This window comes from Gavia stellata, chromosome 7, assembly GCF_030936135.1.
Source record: "Gavia stellata isolate bGavSte3 chromosome 7, bGavSte3.hap2, whole genome shotgun sequence".
Classification (NCBI taxonomy): Eukaryota; Metazoa; Chordata; class Aves; order Gaviiformes; family Gaviidae; genus Gavia; species Gavia stellata.
Genome location: NC_082600.1, coordinates 29,505,456 through 29,522,239, shown reverse-complemented (window position 1 = coordinate 29,522,239; position 16,784 = coordinate 29,505,456). Strand labels below are relative to the sequence as shown.

At 42.0% G+C, this 16,784-nt stretch overlaps 1 protein-coding gene across 1 annotated transcript; it reads left to right on the top strand.

Moving 5' to 3' along the window:
• The first annotated feature begins 729 nt into the window (after nt 1–729).
• Nucleotides 730–16,250, top strand: FAM177A1 (family with sequence similarity 177 member A1). Its single transcript, XM_059819861.1, has 5 exons — nt 730–831; nt 4,955–5,131; nt 12,348–12,414; nt 14,068–14,165; nt 15,011–16,250. Exons 1-5 carry the CDS (start codon nt 745–747, stop codon nt 15,221–15,223), a joined length of 642 nt encoding a protein of 213 aa, XP_059675844.1. The 5' UTR covers nt 730–744; the 3' UTR covers nt 15,224–16,250.
• The last annotated feature ends 534 nt before the right edge of the window (nt 16,251–16,784 follow it).

Genomic DNA, 16,784 nt, shown 5'->3' with positions numbered 1-16,784 from the left:
CCCCTCGTTCAGCCCAGCCTTGGGGGAGAAGGATTCCCAGCTTCCTGCTGGAGCAGTTGAGCAAACCAACTTTTCCCTGCCTGCTGGGAACGTTATGTTCTCAGCCAGACACATCCCAGGGGCCGGGGCACCCTTGGTCTGCATTTCTTTCTTGTTCTGTGGCTTGTCTTTTAAAATGTGTTGAATTGCCCGAGCTGGAAAATCGAAAAGGCTTAGCAAGCTGCCCCTTCGCGAGAGAGAGCGGGCTCCTAAATACTGTCAAGTACCTTCATGCGCTTCTCAAAATACTCTATTATTTTGCAGATTTTTACAATATTCTAGGACGGTGATGTGCGCATTTCCCCACAAGATGCAGTTTCCCCTCACCGCAGAGGGGGTATGCTTCCTTCGGTGTGTAGGTATGGCTGTGCCTGGCAGCCTCCGGTCTCTTCCCCGGCTCCCTCCAGGCTCCGGTTGCTGCCGGGCTGCGGACAGAGGAGAAATGACCGAGGCCGGTAGCGCCCCGACCCCGCTGCCGGGGGACCTGCCCGGCCGGTGTCGGGGCTTACGAGCGCGGCCCGCCCCTGCGGGGCACCCCGCCCCTCGGGGCGCGGAGGGGGACCGGGCGGCGACCCAGCAGGCCGCGGCGGCCTCCAGGCGCCGCCCCGGCGGGCGGTGTGACGGGCGGTGCCGCTCGGCTGCTCGCCTCGCTGGGCCGCGGCGGGCCCGCTGCCGCCCTCCCCCGGCGCCGCGGCGGGCGGGAGGATGGAGCAGGGGCTGTCCGCCATCACCCTCTACTGCGCGCCCGCCGCCGGCCCCGCGCCCGCCGCCTGCGCCATGGAGCCTGAGCAGGTGAGGGGAGCCGGAGCCGGCGCCGGCGGAGCGGCCTCTCCCCCGTCCCGCCCGGCCGGGCCGCCCGGGAGGAGACCGCTTCCGGAGCAGGGCGAGGCCCCGCGGGCGGCGGCGCTGGGGTCCGGCCGGGGCGCGGGTGGCGGCCGCGGCCTGACCCCCCCGGGGGGTGTGCGGGAGCGCGGGGAGCCTCCGGCGCGGGCCGGTTCTCCGCTGTGGGTGGCGGGGTGCGGGGGGAGGAGGTCAGTCTGTCTGTCAGTCTGTCTGTCTGTCTGTCTGTCTGTCCTGCCTTCCAGCGCTCTGTAATTACAGTCAGCGCGGCGGGCGCGCGCGTCTCGGGTGTCTCCGGCTCACCGGCACATAATGCCTCTTACAAACGAGCCTGATAAATATTAAATTGCGGCAGGTTTCCGCTTCCCTCCACGCTGCCAAGTTGGCGAAGGCGCTGGCGGACGCCAGCTCCTAACTGGACCGCGAGCTCTCCTACCCCTGCTACAGATGGGCCTCGCCGTGGGCCCGGCTTGGCGCTGGATGTAGCGTGCGCTGCACCTTGACGGATGATGGTGCCTTTCCAAGGCTTGTTATTCCGAGGGTGTATTTTCTTACAGACGTCCTCCGACTCTCTTATTTCGTTGTCTTCCGCTTCAGAAAGGCTCGTGCTGTTTAGCTTCAGTTGAACCACAGGGGTGGAAAGTCAAGCCACACCAAAAAACCCCAACAAGCCCTAGCCAAAAAAAGTCACCCAAATGGCAGGCAAGATGGCATGGGTAGAAATACTTCTCCTTAACTGTTACCAGCCTTCTAGTAACTAGCACTATCAGGTCAGTAGAGCTGTGCAAATTGAATTACTCGTCTTTCTGAGGGAGAGTGGACATCACAGACTTTGGCATTTTGGGTCATAAGCTCTCGTAAGGATACTGAAGTGAATAGTCCGCTCTCCCTAGTACTTCTTGCTTTTCTTCTTCCTCTCCTTGATGAAACCTCACATTATTGCATCACCTAATAATAGTTGTGTGACCTCTCCTAGCTTACCTGCGGGTATCCTGGCACACCTCATCCTTAATTGTGCTTTATTTATTTTGGCATTTTGGTTGTGGACTGAAATGCCATTGTGCTGGGTATTGTACCAACGCTGTCAAAACATGTGCTGCTCGCTCTCTGTTTCTGGCCAAAGGGTGAGATAAGAGAGTGGATGTAAAGAGGGTAAACAAGGAGCAGCAGTTTCAGACGCCGACTTCCTGACAGGTGAGGTTGGTATGGGTGCCATAAAGCCAAGAAAAATCCCAAGAGGGCATCTGAAAGAAAAGGGAAGTCACTTCACAGTGTTCACCGAGTACCTTAAGAGCGTTAGCTATTGTGGCAAAAGCACGAGGGTGACTGGGCTTCATGTCTAATAGTTGCTGGAATAGAAGCCGAAGTAAATACTCTTACGGCATGAGATTAAGACAAATACTGAGTCTTTCAAGACCCATATAATGTGTTGGAGAGGGACGAGCCTGTGGAAAAAAATGAGGTGGCAACCTGACCAAAGCCGTGGACTAGAAGAATGATCTTTGTAACAACTTCTTGAATTGGAAAAGAAAATCAGGTTTGTAAAGGAAGGTCAAAAGCGTAAAGCCTCAAACAGGAGATACTGTAACATTTGAGCTATAAAGTGAGTCTAGCCGACAATTATAGAATAGATCTGCATTGCCACAGTTTTGGAAAGACAGATAAAATTTACTGATGCTGAACTTTCTGCTTGCAGCTGGGAGAGTTGTTTTTTATTGATGCTGTGCATGTAAAAATTAAAAAGGACAAATGCTACAGTAATGATTAAAACCCCCATCCAGGTTTCTTGACTGGGTAATAACCAAAGCAACAGCTGATATGTATTAGTTTGTTTAAAAATTTAGGACTCTGAACCAGGTTACTAAAGGAACCAGATTCATCATTCCTTCATGAATCCATACTGTCTTGAAGTACTGCATTTGTCTGAAACTTTGTACCAGTACCAGCTACACGGAGCTGCTTACTGTGGGTAGTGTAAGTGGAGTGTGGGATGGGTGTGCAGGGAATTAAAGCCTGCTTTTTAAACTTTAAATATTAACTACAGTTCTTTTCTAAGTTAAAATATTTGAAGCATTTGAGTTGAAGGAGCCAAAATCAGATGAAGAGACTGTGCATTTAGAGGAGCTCTAAGGAGAGGCTCATGTTGCTTGGTGTTATTAATCACAGTAATATTTGTCATGCTGTGTTGCAAGAAATAGTGCTCTTCAGCACTGTGACTAAACATGAAAAATGGCATCATTGTACGATGCCAATAAAGGAGTGTGAAATATTTATAAAAGGCTGATTCTGTGGTGCTCTTTGCTCCAAAAATACAGAACTGAGTTGCAGTAAGTAGCGCCAGCTTTTATAGCAGCAGCAAGGAGCGCTCCGTGTGCTTAGGTTGTTTCACTGTTTTCAGCATTCGTGGTTTTTTAGCTTTGCTGTTCTGCTTCTGCTTTGTTCCCAAGGCTGAAATGCAGCAGAGAGTGCCCTGGGCCCCGGATAGTCAGTTTTGTCTTTCTACATGAAAATGTAATTCTGCATGAAAGTGTAATACCGTTTCAGCTGAATTACCCCATTGAAAACTTGCCGCCTGATTCTGCTCTGCTCCTCCAGGAAAACTTCCGAAATGTGCCATGGTAGCTAAACAAATGCTAGGGGAAGCTGAAATGACTTGCAGTTTTGAGAAGTGGTGGTACAAGGGCTGGGAGAGACAATGAACGTGTGCACTCCATCTCCACGCTGTAGAGTTCAGCACGTGATTTTTACCTTCCCTCCCTCTTCTCTGTGGGCATGAGAAAATACTGTGCCTGGAATGAAGGAAGCCGTTCGGCTCCCCACGGCCCCCTCCTGCCCCTCTCTACCATGCCAACTGGCCTTCCCAGCTAACTGAGCCCGTTTGCATTGTAAAGCTGATTTATGTAATCTAGCATAAGAGACAGCCATGGTGATGCTGTGCTTGCAGTGATTATGGGATGTCTTACAACTGTATGATAAAATACGTATTTTTATAAATAATTTTGAATTGTCTCTGTGGAGACAATTAAGGTTGCATAGACAAGTCAAAAATTGGAATGTGCCCATTTTATGCAACCTGAATTCTGTGTACATGTATGCATATCTCATTCCTTATGGTACGGTTTTAAGTTACGTGAGTTCGTGCATTTTTAAACACCTTTGTGGTACATTAAAAACACGTAGCTGGCATTTCCTAACTTCTGTGTCCTTCTGTGTATGACAGAAGTGTTTTCAAAACAGTTTTATGCGTTTGGTGCAGTAATAGCTAAAAGCTCTACCAAGGTGAAGGCTCTGTTTTGATAGATCTAATACAAAACCTCACTAAAATTCTCTGGCCACAGGAGTTACTACCCTAAAGAATTATTGATTGGTCTTTGAACTAGAAGTATATATTTTTAATGCTTGTGACCCAAAGACTGCATTGTAGTATTCAGCAGCTGGAAGAACAAAACCAGACATTGTACTTCTCTTTTTATATGTCCTCACCCACAAAACTAAGTGTTGTTCTTTCAGCGTGGTCCCTTGTACTAATCACGATCGCTGATGAAAGCGCATAGAGGCAAATTCCTTCATGCGCCTTTTTAAAGCTTGAGCCTGCTGGCTGCTTAGTTATCCTTCATTCAGCTCTCTTTTGTGCTAGAGGTGTCTGTCTAAGCTTGCAAAGAGGTGGCTACAGCCTATGAACTACTTGATTAATTTCACTAAATATTCCTTCCAAAACCAATGATACTTTTAAATATTAACACTTACGTGGTCATCAAGTTATTTAAAGAAAAGTGTCCCGCTAAGAAACTCCTACGTAACACAGTGGTCTTTCTTTTTAATACCACCTGTCCACGCTGAAGTGAAGGCACTTAACCTTTTTGTTATTTTCAGTGAAGAGATCAGATTTTACATATCTGCAAACAATAATGTTTCAGTCTTACCTTTTACCTACAGCCAAGCTCTTGCAGATGTCCACTGTATATGCTAATCAATCTAAAATATTTCAAATATCTCATCAAGTTTTTCAAGGGGGAACTTTTCTGGTTCTGGAAACACGTACTTGAGATAATGATTTTTTTTTTCTTCTTTATAGCAACTTGCAAATGGAGATAGAGGCTTTGAGAATGTGGAGCTTGGTGTCATAGGAAAGAAGAAGAAAGTTCCAAGAAGGGTTATTCATTTTGCAAGTGGAGAAACAATGGAAGAATATAGCACAGATGAAGAGGAAGATGAACAAGAGAAAAAAGACCTGTTGCCACCTGTAGATCCTGTAGGTATTTTACTTGATAAATTGCTACTTCTGGTTTACTGGGTAACTACCCATATCTTATGCTTTAATTTTTGTGTCACAAATCTGATTAAGTATTTAGTATTAAAGATTCCCTTAACTCGATTGGCCCTAGGAACTGAGAAATCTGTGAGAAGTATTCCTGAGAAGTTTTGTCCTGGAGTCCTCCTCCACTAAAGTAGCCCTACTAATTAGAAATAGGTTTAATTTCATCACGGTTCTAGTCTGTCCTCTCCAACATTCCCTCTTCTAATAGTATTTGCTTGATGTCTCCTTGATTTGTACTGTTTAAAAAAATGTGCGGGGAGGGCATTTGTTTCCTTATGTTTGGTGACAGTGGAGAGATGAACCTGTAATTTAGCGTTACCGTACCAGCAATTTGATATAATTAAAAGAGTATAGAAAGGAAAGAAACAGATGACTTGCAGAAATAAAGGAAAACTGGTGTAATTCATGACATATCAAAAACAGGTTTTAAACGACCTGCCTAGTCCGTGTGTGTGATGTTCATCTGTCTTGCAAGCCATTAAGATGTTGCTCGACCTGTGAATGAAGTCTCCATTTATTGGTCCAAATTCAAGTGGAGTTTCGACAATTAAAGCTGTCTCCCATAGTGTGTACTGTAGCTGCTAAAATATATTTTGCTTTTTGTCAATGATTCTGGCTCTATACTTAGAGGTAAAATGAAATATATAACCTGTTTTATTCTGTTGGTGTGTCTGACAATTTATTTTGTAGTGATAGCGTATTTGCAAAGCTCGCAGCTGTGCGTGCCAGCACTGCTGGCAGCAGCTCCCCGCCCTCTGGCAGTCAGTCCCAGAGAAGATCCACGTCCATCTCTTCATCTCTCCACATCCCCAGCCTTATGTTTCTTTTACGATACCCCCATGAACTGGTGTCCCAACCACCTCTTTTCTCTACCCTCCTATGACAATTCTCACTCCAGTAAAGTGGGTCTGCAGTCCTATTCCCCGCCTGCCGGCGGGGCTCCCTTCCTGGCCCTCTCTGGGCTTGGTTACCCGTACTGAGCTAGAGGTGGAGACTCCGAAATTGGCTGGATCCGGATCCTTCCCGACGTGCTGGAGTGTGGTCAGGCAGCCGGGGGTTGTTGCTTTGTGCAGCAGCAGCTAGTCCTGCCTGGTTGCATGCTGGAGGCAGATGCCACTGTAGAGCTTTGTGTTCCCACGCTTCAGAGAAGAGTCTTTGCCGGCACAGAAACCAGTGCTCTGTTTTTTACTAGATGTTGCTGTCAAAATGACTTCGGCACCATCGTTTTGGAATCTGTGATTAAGAAATGTTGTGGTTGAAGCTCTCTATTTACCGTACAGAAGTAGGCCCTGTATTTATTTACATGTGTATCCTTCCTGGGAGAGCAGGGCTTTGTTGGAGGGACTGCAATGAAGACTTTGACTTTCTGCTCATTCTTTTCCGAAGAAGTGGTGAACCATGAGGGGTTTGTTTTGGGAAGGACTGTCAGTCACTTCTTTTTTTCCCCTCTGTGAAATGAATTTAGCTTGAAGGAAAAAAAAAAAAGTGGTTTGAGGATTGAGCTGCAATGAGGCTGTGGGAATTCAGCTTGGATTGGGGTTCACAGCGATTCATAGGTGAAGCTGTTGCATTTCGTCTTGGACGGATTGATGGTACCGCTATCTCTTTCTTGCTGGGCAGTTCTTGTGTACAATGAAAAGTAACATTAGCCTGAGAGCAGGTAGGATATCATCAGTATAAAATACACCTGAAGTTTATAGATTGAAAATAAATGTGTTATACTCACAAACAATGAGTAAATGTTAAGCTGCCTTGCTGGGTGTTGGGTTTTTTTCCTCTGTAAGGACCTACTCAAAGAGGTGCAAGAACTATGAAACTTACTGAATATTATGGTAATATTCAGGTGTATTCAGAGCCAGATCTGTTCCCCACTATGCAGGTTGTGTCAGATCTCCGCAGATGCATATGAAGAGATTTTTTTTTCCCCACTATGCAGGTTGTGTCAGATCTCCGCAGATGCATATGAAGAGATTTTTTTTCCCCCACTATAATTAGCAGGGGACCAGATCTATATAGAGATAATAGATTTTTTTGTGCCATTTCCTCTCAGTAGAAGAGTTCCACTGTGGTGCAGTGATGGAAAGCTCAGGACCCTTCATGTACGTGTTGTGAGGCCAGAGGTGTGCACCCTGCTGTACAAATGGACACTTAACTAAAGAGCCCTCAAATGTGCACAACAGCTGGGAATGCTGTGTGATCGTTCTGCTTTCCTAATAAGGGTTTTTTTTCTGAATACCAAAAAGTATGGCACAGTTAAGATTGCTTTATTCTCCTTTTATAGTTTATGAAATCCTTATTTTTTATTACACTTTTTAATAAAAGGGTCCCCCAAACCAGAATAGTTTATCGTGGAGCACTGTATGCGTTATTATGTATTGATTTTTACCTTGACAGGATAAACTTGATTAGACCAAGAGTTGCCATTAAGTGAAGTTTATCTTATCTACTGCATGCTTCATGAATCCCAGCTGAGCCAGTCAATTAAAGAAATGTTAGTCCAAGCTGAGCTTTGATGATTTAGCCAAAAGCTGCCTTAAAAAGGTTTTTATTGTGGGATTTCTGTAAAAGCAATTAAATAGTCAGTTTGCTGAGACCGGCATGTCTAAAACTTGTTATCTCAGTTGGGATACGAAAAAGTATGTTGCAAGTAATAGCTGTTTCTAGTCCAATTTATTTTTAGAAAAAACACATTTAATATTTTGAATAGAAACTTTGCCTCATGAAATTTCAAAGCTCAGCTGGTATTGGCATCCTGGCAGCTTCTGAATGAGTTTAAGGGAAACAAATATTTTGCCGTGTTGTAAAGAAACATCTTCAGTAAGTACCTGGGTTTAATTGTGTTTCAGAGCTAAGCAGACAATGTCTTTCTTACTAAGCAAAGTAACACGCATATACCCTGGTAATATGATAACCAAAGCACTCAGTGTGATGGACTGCTGCCACTCATAACGAAACAAATTCTCTCAAAAAGAACTGGGTCTTAAATTTTGCTTTGAAATGACGATTCTGATACTTGTAGAGGTCAGCGCTCAGTTCATTAACATTCTTGGACTGGAGTGACCATTCTGTTGTGTTTTGGTTTGTTTTTTATAAGAATGAGTTGAATCCAGAACACAGGGTATGCTTAATAAATTTTTCCCTGGATTTTTTAGATAATAGCATTCAGTATTATCTGAGTGTTCTCAAATTAAATTTTAAATGCTTTAGTAACATAAATGCTTTAATTTTATCTGAGTCTTCTATTCTGTCCTAAAATTTAGATGCTTATACTTCATATGTAAATCTCCTTTCGCTTGTTCACCACAATTTTGTTTTGTAGTAACTAAATTTCTCTAACATGTTCTAGAAGATAATCTTTCTGGAGGGCCACTTGCTATAAAGTCTTTGTTGCATTCACCATTAGTAGGCAGAAGGTGGAGTGTAAGTAAGTCTTTGCAGAGCAACTGTAAGCAATATAACTGTTGGTGATAACCTTAGAATTCATCCTGAGAACATCTCTGCAACAAAGAGATTTAATTTTATTAACCTTCAGTGCTTGGAAAGATTGAAACACATTCTTATGGGAAGATTATCTTCATATCCTGTAGTTAAAAGGAGCTTAACTTCAGATAGCAAGAAGTCCTCTCTTGAGGACCATCGTACTCTAATTTTCTTTTAAGAATTTGGGGATGAGGGAGAAAAACAGTCTCTGACCAAGTAACAGCTACTCATAATGTGGTAGAAGCTTTTTGATGGGGGATAGTATGTGTGTTTCTGATCTTGTTTTCACTGGCTTATCTTAGATGCCACAGTTTTACATGGTGCATACACTGAAGGACCTACTATAGCAATGACCAGTCAATAATTAAACTCATTTAAAATGCATCTTGGTGCAGTAAACAATGGAAAATTATCTATTTGGTGGTGTATATTAACTCTTAAATACAGGATTTGTTTTTTGTTAAATCAGGAAATGATTCTTGTCCTCATTTTGCCGTGTTCTCTGGCAAAAAGAAACCCTACATTCTTTGTGAAGTTCAGGTGTTATTAGGGACTGAAATCTGGCAAAAATAAATACAGATGTGGATTGTTTAGGAACATGGTGCGCTCAGAAGTTCCAGGGAGCACATATGTGCTGCCTCCGGCAGCCCCATACTAGGAAACAAAATCATGTTCTATTGTTGAACCAGACCCCTCTTGGTTTTATCAATGGTAGAATGCATTATGTTCATTCCTGCTTAAAACGCAGCACTTGGATTAAAGTTGTACATTAAGAATTTTTGTAGTTTAAAAACCAGTTGTCGTAACCATTTTTTCCATTTTAAACAACAAAATAAAGTCAGGCTAGCTGAATAGTATTATTAAGCATTGTAGAAACGTGTACTACAGAGACTAATGGCAGGAGAAATACTGTCCCCTTATAATAAACCAATGTCCTGAGTTTCATACTGCTGCCCCTTGTTTCCAGTCAAGAAATACAGTATTACTGTGTCCTTTTGTTGATTAAAGACTGAACGTTAAGGCTTCACTGGCCAAAGGAGGTTGATGTACAGTACCTGGGTATGTGGTTCGTACTGAACATTAGTAGGACCTGACTTGGGTACTGTTTTCCAGTATCGCTCCATACGTTAAAGCTACTTCACGGCGTAGGATTACTTTGTACTGAGCTGTTGCTTAACAGCGCTGTTCATACCACCCCAACGGTTCTGGTTTTCTCCAGTACCTCTTCTCGCCTGACGTTCGCCATTCCTGCTTCCGTCTCTGAGGTGCTCTGGGAGACCACCCAAACTTACCCTGAGGTAGTAAGGGGGGAAAAAGAAGGAGGATTATTCCTTGGATGTGTTCCCTTGTTCCTGGTTGTTCTTGGTGTGTTACTCTCCAAGCCATCTCCTTTCTCCTGTTGAATTTGTGTGAAGTAGCTTCTGTTATGGTTTTATATTGCCTTTTGAGACACTTGAAAGAATTCTCCTTTTTTAAATTGAGGTGACTGGCAAAGCCTTGCTTGGCGGGGGTGAAGAAGCGTCCAGTTGGGCTTTGTCAGAAAGCAGAGGTTTCCGTGAAGCTGAACGTAGAAGTGCTCCTAACATACCAAACTACCAAACTGGTTTTTAATTGTGGTGGGGGAACAGTAGGAGACAGAACCTCTGTGGCTGCCAAACCTCGTATGTTGCCCAAGTTTGTGTTACCACAAACATGTTAGAATATTCTGTGTCTGAGTTAGTGCTGTCATGCTGAAGTTCAGTTTGTCTGTTCACTCTTAAATGTTAAGGGGGCTCTTGTAGCTTCTTGCTTACAGCCGCACAGCAGGCCCTTGTTTGTCCTGCACACTGTGTGAATGCTTTTTAACCTTGTCACCTCATTATGAAGGACTGTACAGAGCCTCGTCAACGCCATTATTTGCACCTGTCGCAACAAGTTTTTCCAGCGCTTTTCTTGACTTCTTCAACTGAACAAACTCCGAAATGATTGTCGTTAGCCTGTCTGCCCACTGAGCATGTAATCAACAAGCTGGGGGTGCTTTTGTGCAAGCAGGATAGCAGCTGGTTTTGCTTACACTTTTACCTTGGCAGGACATTTTCCATACCCACTGCCAAAAATATATAGCATCTGGCTTTTTTCAGCCTGCCCAACTTGAGTGTCTGGCTTGACGGATGATTTCTGGCTGCACTGATTTGTAGAGGCTATGCTTGGAAAGCACAGAAATCTAGTAGCTTGCATACATGCATGCTGAGGCTATACTGACTAGTCTCTGTAGCTGTTTTATTTACAATAATATTGGTTGTCCTGTACAGCTATCTATTAAATAAGATCACAGAAAATGGTTACTATCAAATGGTTTTTAGCAACAAGTTACAAATACATATGTAACTGAGTGGAGCTAATGGGTTTCATTTAATAAAAGCAGACGCTTTTAATTGCTAATTTCCACAAGGACAGTACCTTGACAGAGATCTTTACTGGGGGGAAATACCTAACAACGAGCTTGCCTGAATACAACAGACTGTTAACTATAAACGTGTTTTGGTTCACTATGAAATTTGAGTTTGCCTTTTCACAAAAGGCAACTTTTTACCCGTTAGATTGGAATCTGCTTTTCGCCTTCTCCTTTTTACTATGTGGCTTGTTGTTTGATTTTTTTGAAAAAAGAGATACAGCCTCTTTTCTTAGTGAAGAAGATAGATAGCCTATGTGTGCCCATTAATTTCTAAATTTTCTTTGAGTTCCTATGTGTAAGTATCTCAGTTTGTCTGGAGGCTGCAGTACTTCCTCTGTGGCAGTGAATACACCATAGTTGTGCAAAGGGCAACTCCTCCTCCTCGTCCTGGCCTGTCCTTCCTAAAGAATCTGTATCCCTCCATTGGAGCACTCCAGTCATGCGAACCGTCCACTGCACCTCTGGGATCCCAACAGGATCCCAGCCCTGCAGCTGCAGACAGATCTCTTAATTCCTTGTGTTTACGCCCCACGCTGCGTGCCTTGGTGTGCAGGCACTACGGAGAGACTTCCTTGCTTACATGCGAATGCTTGAGGTGATGCCACTTAAGGCCTGTTTTGTTCATTTTGTGTTCCTCGTTGTTCACATCACCCCAGGCGCTTTGCCTGTCAGCGCTGCCCATCGCTCCCTCAGAGGACTTCGGTAACTCTCCCTCCCTCATGGTTCCTGCTTTTGTTCTTCAGGTGCAATTCGAAATCATAATTTGTATCTTGTTGTAAATACTTGGAAGTAGCCTCTTGCTCAGGGACCACTGTGAAGGTTTGGTTTGGTTTTAAACAGTCTTTTGCGGTTCTCTAGTTATTTGGTTAACCCAATTCTCTTCTTGGCCTGATGGAATTCAGAACATTATGGAAAGGTCTTTCTAGTTACAGGAGTTACCCTGGGATTGAGTTGGATGCTTGTCATTTCCCAAGTCTGGGAGTGGGAAACAAAAACCAGTGAAACAAATGTTATCACATGTAAATCGTGGTTCTGCTTATATCTTATTTATATCTTGTCTTATACCTTGCTTCATGTATGTCTGGTCTAGGCTTATTTTAAAGCAAAAATATTGTGGTAGTCAGCAAACAGGAAACATTGCAGATCTTTCTTCTCAGTCTGTTTGAGCTTTTGCATGTATTGTTACGGGCCATGAACATACAGATACACGTATTCATATTACTCTTGTTCTTACAGACAACGCTCACATGGGGACCCTACTTGTGGTTTCACATGCTGCGAGTTGCCACATCAACCTTATCAGGTATTTCTTTATTTAATTCTTGGGTAAATCAGTAATGGAATATTGAAAGTCGCTTTGACAGACTGTAAATCATCTTTATGAGCTACTCGCCATTTTTTCAAAAGTATGAATGAGCCTGTATTTTAATCTGTGGAGACGTACTCTCTTGCCTTAGGTACTCTTTTTTTTTTTTTCCCCCCACTCTAAATCAACAACTCTTGAATGGAAGAACGAACAGAAAATACCCTTTTGCTGAACACTTTTTTCCCCTTTTTCTCCATATGGAGATAGGGTAGTGTTGGCAAGGGAGTATATCATCTTTCCGTTAGGTTTTGTACGGAACCGTTTTCAGATGGTATCTGAAAAGAATGCTGTCTGTAGTAACTAAACTGACAGTTTTTATGAAGAAGACAACTAGAAATTATCCCAAGAGCACATCTAGTCTTGTGCTTTACAACAGACTTCTGAGGTTACAAAATAAACAAAAATAAGACTATTGTCAAGAGTCTTAAACTCTCTGCATAGAAGTTTATTTGACCTGTGGATATCATAAAATTTTGTTAAGTTTTAAAAATGCTTGTCCTAGTCTGTGTTCTTCCCAAGGTGTAAAGTATCTTTATTGGGTTTTTTGACAAATATTGTGGAGTTTCTGTCATTGTACACCTAATTTTGAATATTTTTAAAAGCTATTGGCAGTCTATTCTACTAATTAACCTATCCTTATTTTTTGAAACACTTTTTCTCTAATGTGCAGTGTAATTCTATTCCTGGTCATATCTGTTCTTCATACACAAAGGTAGATACTGCTTTCCTTGAAGATTAGTACTTCCTCCTTCCCACTTCAGTTTTGCCTCTTACGTTTGTAATTTGAACTAGTCTTTTGCACAGAGCTCTGGGTGCCAGGATATCTATAAAATTAGTTATTGTGAATATTCACTGAAGCAGTCAATTGCTAACTTCTAACCTGTTTTCCCTGAAGATGACGAACGCATTTGCATCCTTGGGGCAGATGTGCAATTTGCAGTACAGTATGTTTGACTTCTTGCTTGCCTTTACTCAGGAACCAGTGCTGCAGCCATCATCATGGTAAAAAGAGACTGACTGACACAAGTCCCCCCATTCCATACTTCAGACTGTGCACTACCTTTTATTAATCCATTAGCATGCAACACAGAACAGTGTTGAAACTGCTACTGACTTGCAGTATGCATGTATCAATCAATAACTTGCTAGTTTGCTGGTACTATTAGACTAAAGTGCTGGTACTATTAGACTAAAGTGCCAATACAGTTGGTAGCCATGTTATTTTTGTCTAACCTTAATTTTCAGTTAAAGTTCAGTTAAAAGCTTCTCCTTTAACCGATCCCCTAGCAAAACAAACCTAGATCCAAAGCTGAAACTAGTAGAATTCAAACAAACACTACCACCATCTAGATTTTCATTGATTTTCATGTTATTCTCCTTTTGTTAATTCTTTAAGAATGACTATTAGTATATTGAGCTAATAATTACATATAAGTAGATTAGCCTGGTAGATTTTGCTTTTGTCTTTTGAGTGAAGTAGGGACTATGGAAAACCATTCAGGAAAGATGATGATACCTTTTAAAATAAAACTCTGCTTAAGAATTTTCTTCTAGATACTAACTGTATGTAAACGTCTCTTTATTTTTTAGTGTGTGATTTCCTTGGGGAAAAGATTGCATCTGTTCTGGGGATAAGCACACCAAAATACCAATATGCCATTGATGAGTATTACAGAATGAAGAGAGAGGTATGTGTGTGGGACAGGGTTCTTGCACTCCTTTTTTTCCAACCTACCTTCCCTGGTATTTTAAAAAATGGAAGTTGTATTTCAGCATTAAAATGAAGTTTTAGAACCTCTATTTCGGATTGCCTTCGGTTTTCATTTGACACATGATTACTGGTTGCTTATCCGTCAGCCTTTTCTCACCAGCTCATCAGTCTTAGAACAGGCTGGGTCCTGACCACTGCCCTATTTGTTTGTCTTGTACAATGTATTTTCAAGCCAACAGTGTGAGAAGGTTGGATGGAACAGTTACTGGACACTGTAAAGAGGCAGCTGCTAGGAATATGCTTTCCAACTCTAAAGCTTTTTCAACAAAGTGTCAAGGGCAAATTGAACATGATGTTACCATTTGTTCTAAATCGTAACTGGAAATGACTGATAGTTAGCCAGTGCTTTATGCAAAGAAACCCTTAATAATCTTCATTTGGAAGAGATGGGAAACATATTTAAAGCTTTACTACTTATTTATTTTTGATAGCTCTTTATTATTAAGAGCTGAAAAAGCTTTAGAGAAGGTAGATGTATCACTATTGCTATAGTCTAAAAACTGCTTATCTAGACATGTGACATTTTCTCTGTGTTTATTTAACACAGTTTAATCCTTCACTTTTGGCAATTTTTTTTTTTTCCCATAATGGGAAATCTGGAATATACCTCATCTTATGATCAACTAGTGACCATTTTCTAGTGGAACAAACGTCCTTGCCTTGTAATAGGAACTGGTCTGCTCTTTTGGAAAGACTTAAAGTGAATCTAAGTAAGTGATGAGTAGTAAATAGTAGCTTATGAATCCATTTACCTATTTTTAGGAGGAAGAGGAGGAACAGGAAAACAAGATGTCAGAAGAAGCAGAAAGAAAGCATCAGGAACAGCAGAACAAGCCACAAGCTGAAGCTCCTGTTCAGACAGACCAGCCTGAAGCAACAGCATGCACTTCATTCGTGAATGTAAACTTTGAAAATGAGGGAGATTGCCAGTCTGCTGGGGAAAATAAACAAGATGTAGTTCCTGTCCCTCCTTAAGTGCAAAGCTCTGTATAGTGTAGGAAATAGGAAGTGTCAGGTGTCACAATCTGGCTAGAAGAAGCAGGAAAAATAGGATTATACTTGTTCAGTGAAATACAACTTCTAGCATTCTTATTGATCAGGAGAGAGCTAAGCAATATCTGTTCAGTCTGTCTGCCTAATAAAGGCTGAGGCATTCTGCCAAATTGGCACTTCAATTAAAATGAAAATTGCACTACAAACATTTAGTCTAAAATTGAATGTGTGAGCTAATTTCTGTGTAAAGCAAGTAAAAATGCCTTCTTTGAATTGCTGTGTCTCTAACACCTGTGGATTGCAGATGCAGTGCTGTTTCCTACTTCTAAATACCGATTTCTGATTTGCACATTGTTTGCAACTCTGCTCTCTATGAATAGATTAATAGGAATCAATATCCTGTAACTCACAAGTCTTTATAATAGCGTCTGATTTCCCCTAGTTATTGTCACTGTTGTATGCATGTATTTTTTTTTCTGTTGTTGTTTAACACAAGCGATAATGTTAGATTTAATGTAAATTAGATGTAAGGGTCCACTTACTTTTTATTAAAAAACCCCCAACTTTAAAGGAGGCTGTAAACACCCTTAAAAACTTACTTATTAACAGGTACCAGCACCCTTGGAGGCTAATAGTGCTCAGCTGCTCCGTTCAGTGCTGTAGCAAAGTACAGAACTAGCATCAGTGTAAGATGTTCTCACTCCAAGTCCAAGAATTAAGAGACCCACCTGCTTGAATACTTCTTTACATGCTCTGAATGGTCCTGGGAAGTAAACTAAAGTCTTGCTAAATTATACTGAATGCACTGGACGCTGTGTATGGTACCAATCTAGAACTACGAAAACTTTTTTTGGCATAGATTATCTGAGTCAGTGTACTTGATTAACCTAAAGACTATTTGTTTAATGTTAAATTACCAGTAAGGGATGTGCCATTGCAGATGTTTCCCCCTGCCTCTAGCACAGAATACGTAAATGACTAGAAATCACAAAACCAAACTTAAGATTCTTTCTTTTTCTTAAATAAACAAAACACTTTATTGCAATACTACAACAACAGTAATTTTTATTTTTGTCTAAGTAAGTGAAATGCAGGTAGCTCCAGAGCTTTTAAGTAGCCCCAAATACCAATTGAGGCTATTTTACTGCAATGACTGTCGTTCTACTTGTAGCTTGTAAAAGGTGAATGCTTTACTTTGCGACAATCACTGTCAGTGCCCCAGTCACTTTCTATAGAGAATCATTGTAGATAAAGGAGCAGAGAACCTGCACTAGTTACTATGTGAAACATTACTTCCGTCCTTGAGATTTCTAAAAAAAAAAAAAAAAAAAAAATTTAAAAATAGTCTTCAGTGAAATTTTGTGTTGGGTATCATCATACATCCCTGGCCTTGGTCCTACTACCAACTACCTAAGGAGCCTGATGTAACATCAGAGGCCATGTTAACTTGGCTGTTAGTTTCCAGAGTTCAGTTATATATTTCAGACAACCCTCTGCCTGAACTAGCGTCCTGTAGAGCACAAATTCCTTCTCGTCACATCTG

Bases quoted from the DNA above. Each gene is read 5' to 3' on its own strand.
- FAM177A1 (XM_059819861.1), top strand. From the start codon at position 745: ATGGAGCAGGGGCTGTCCGCCATCACCCTCTACTGCGCGCCCGCCGCC. The intron at 5,132-12,347 runs GTAGGTATTTTA...TTGTTCTTACAG, and splicing joins TGTTGCCACCTGTAGATCCT to ACAACGCTCACATGGGGACC. The intron at 14,166-15,010 runs GTATGTGTGTGG...ACCTATTTTTAG, and splicing joins ATTACAGAATGAAGAGAGAG to GAGGAAGAGGAGGAACAGGA.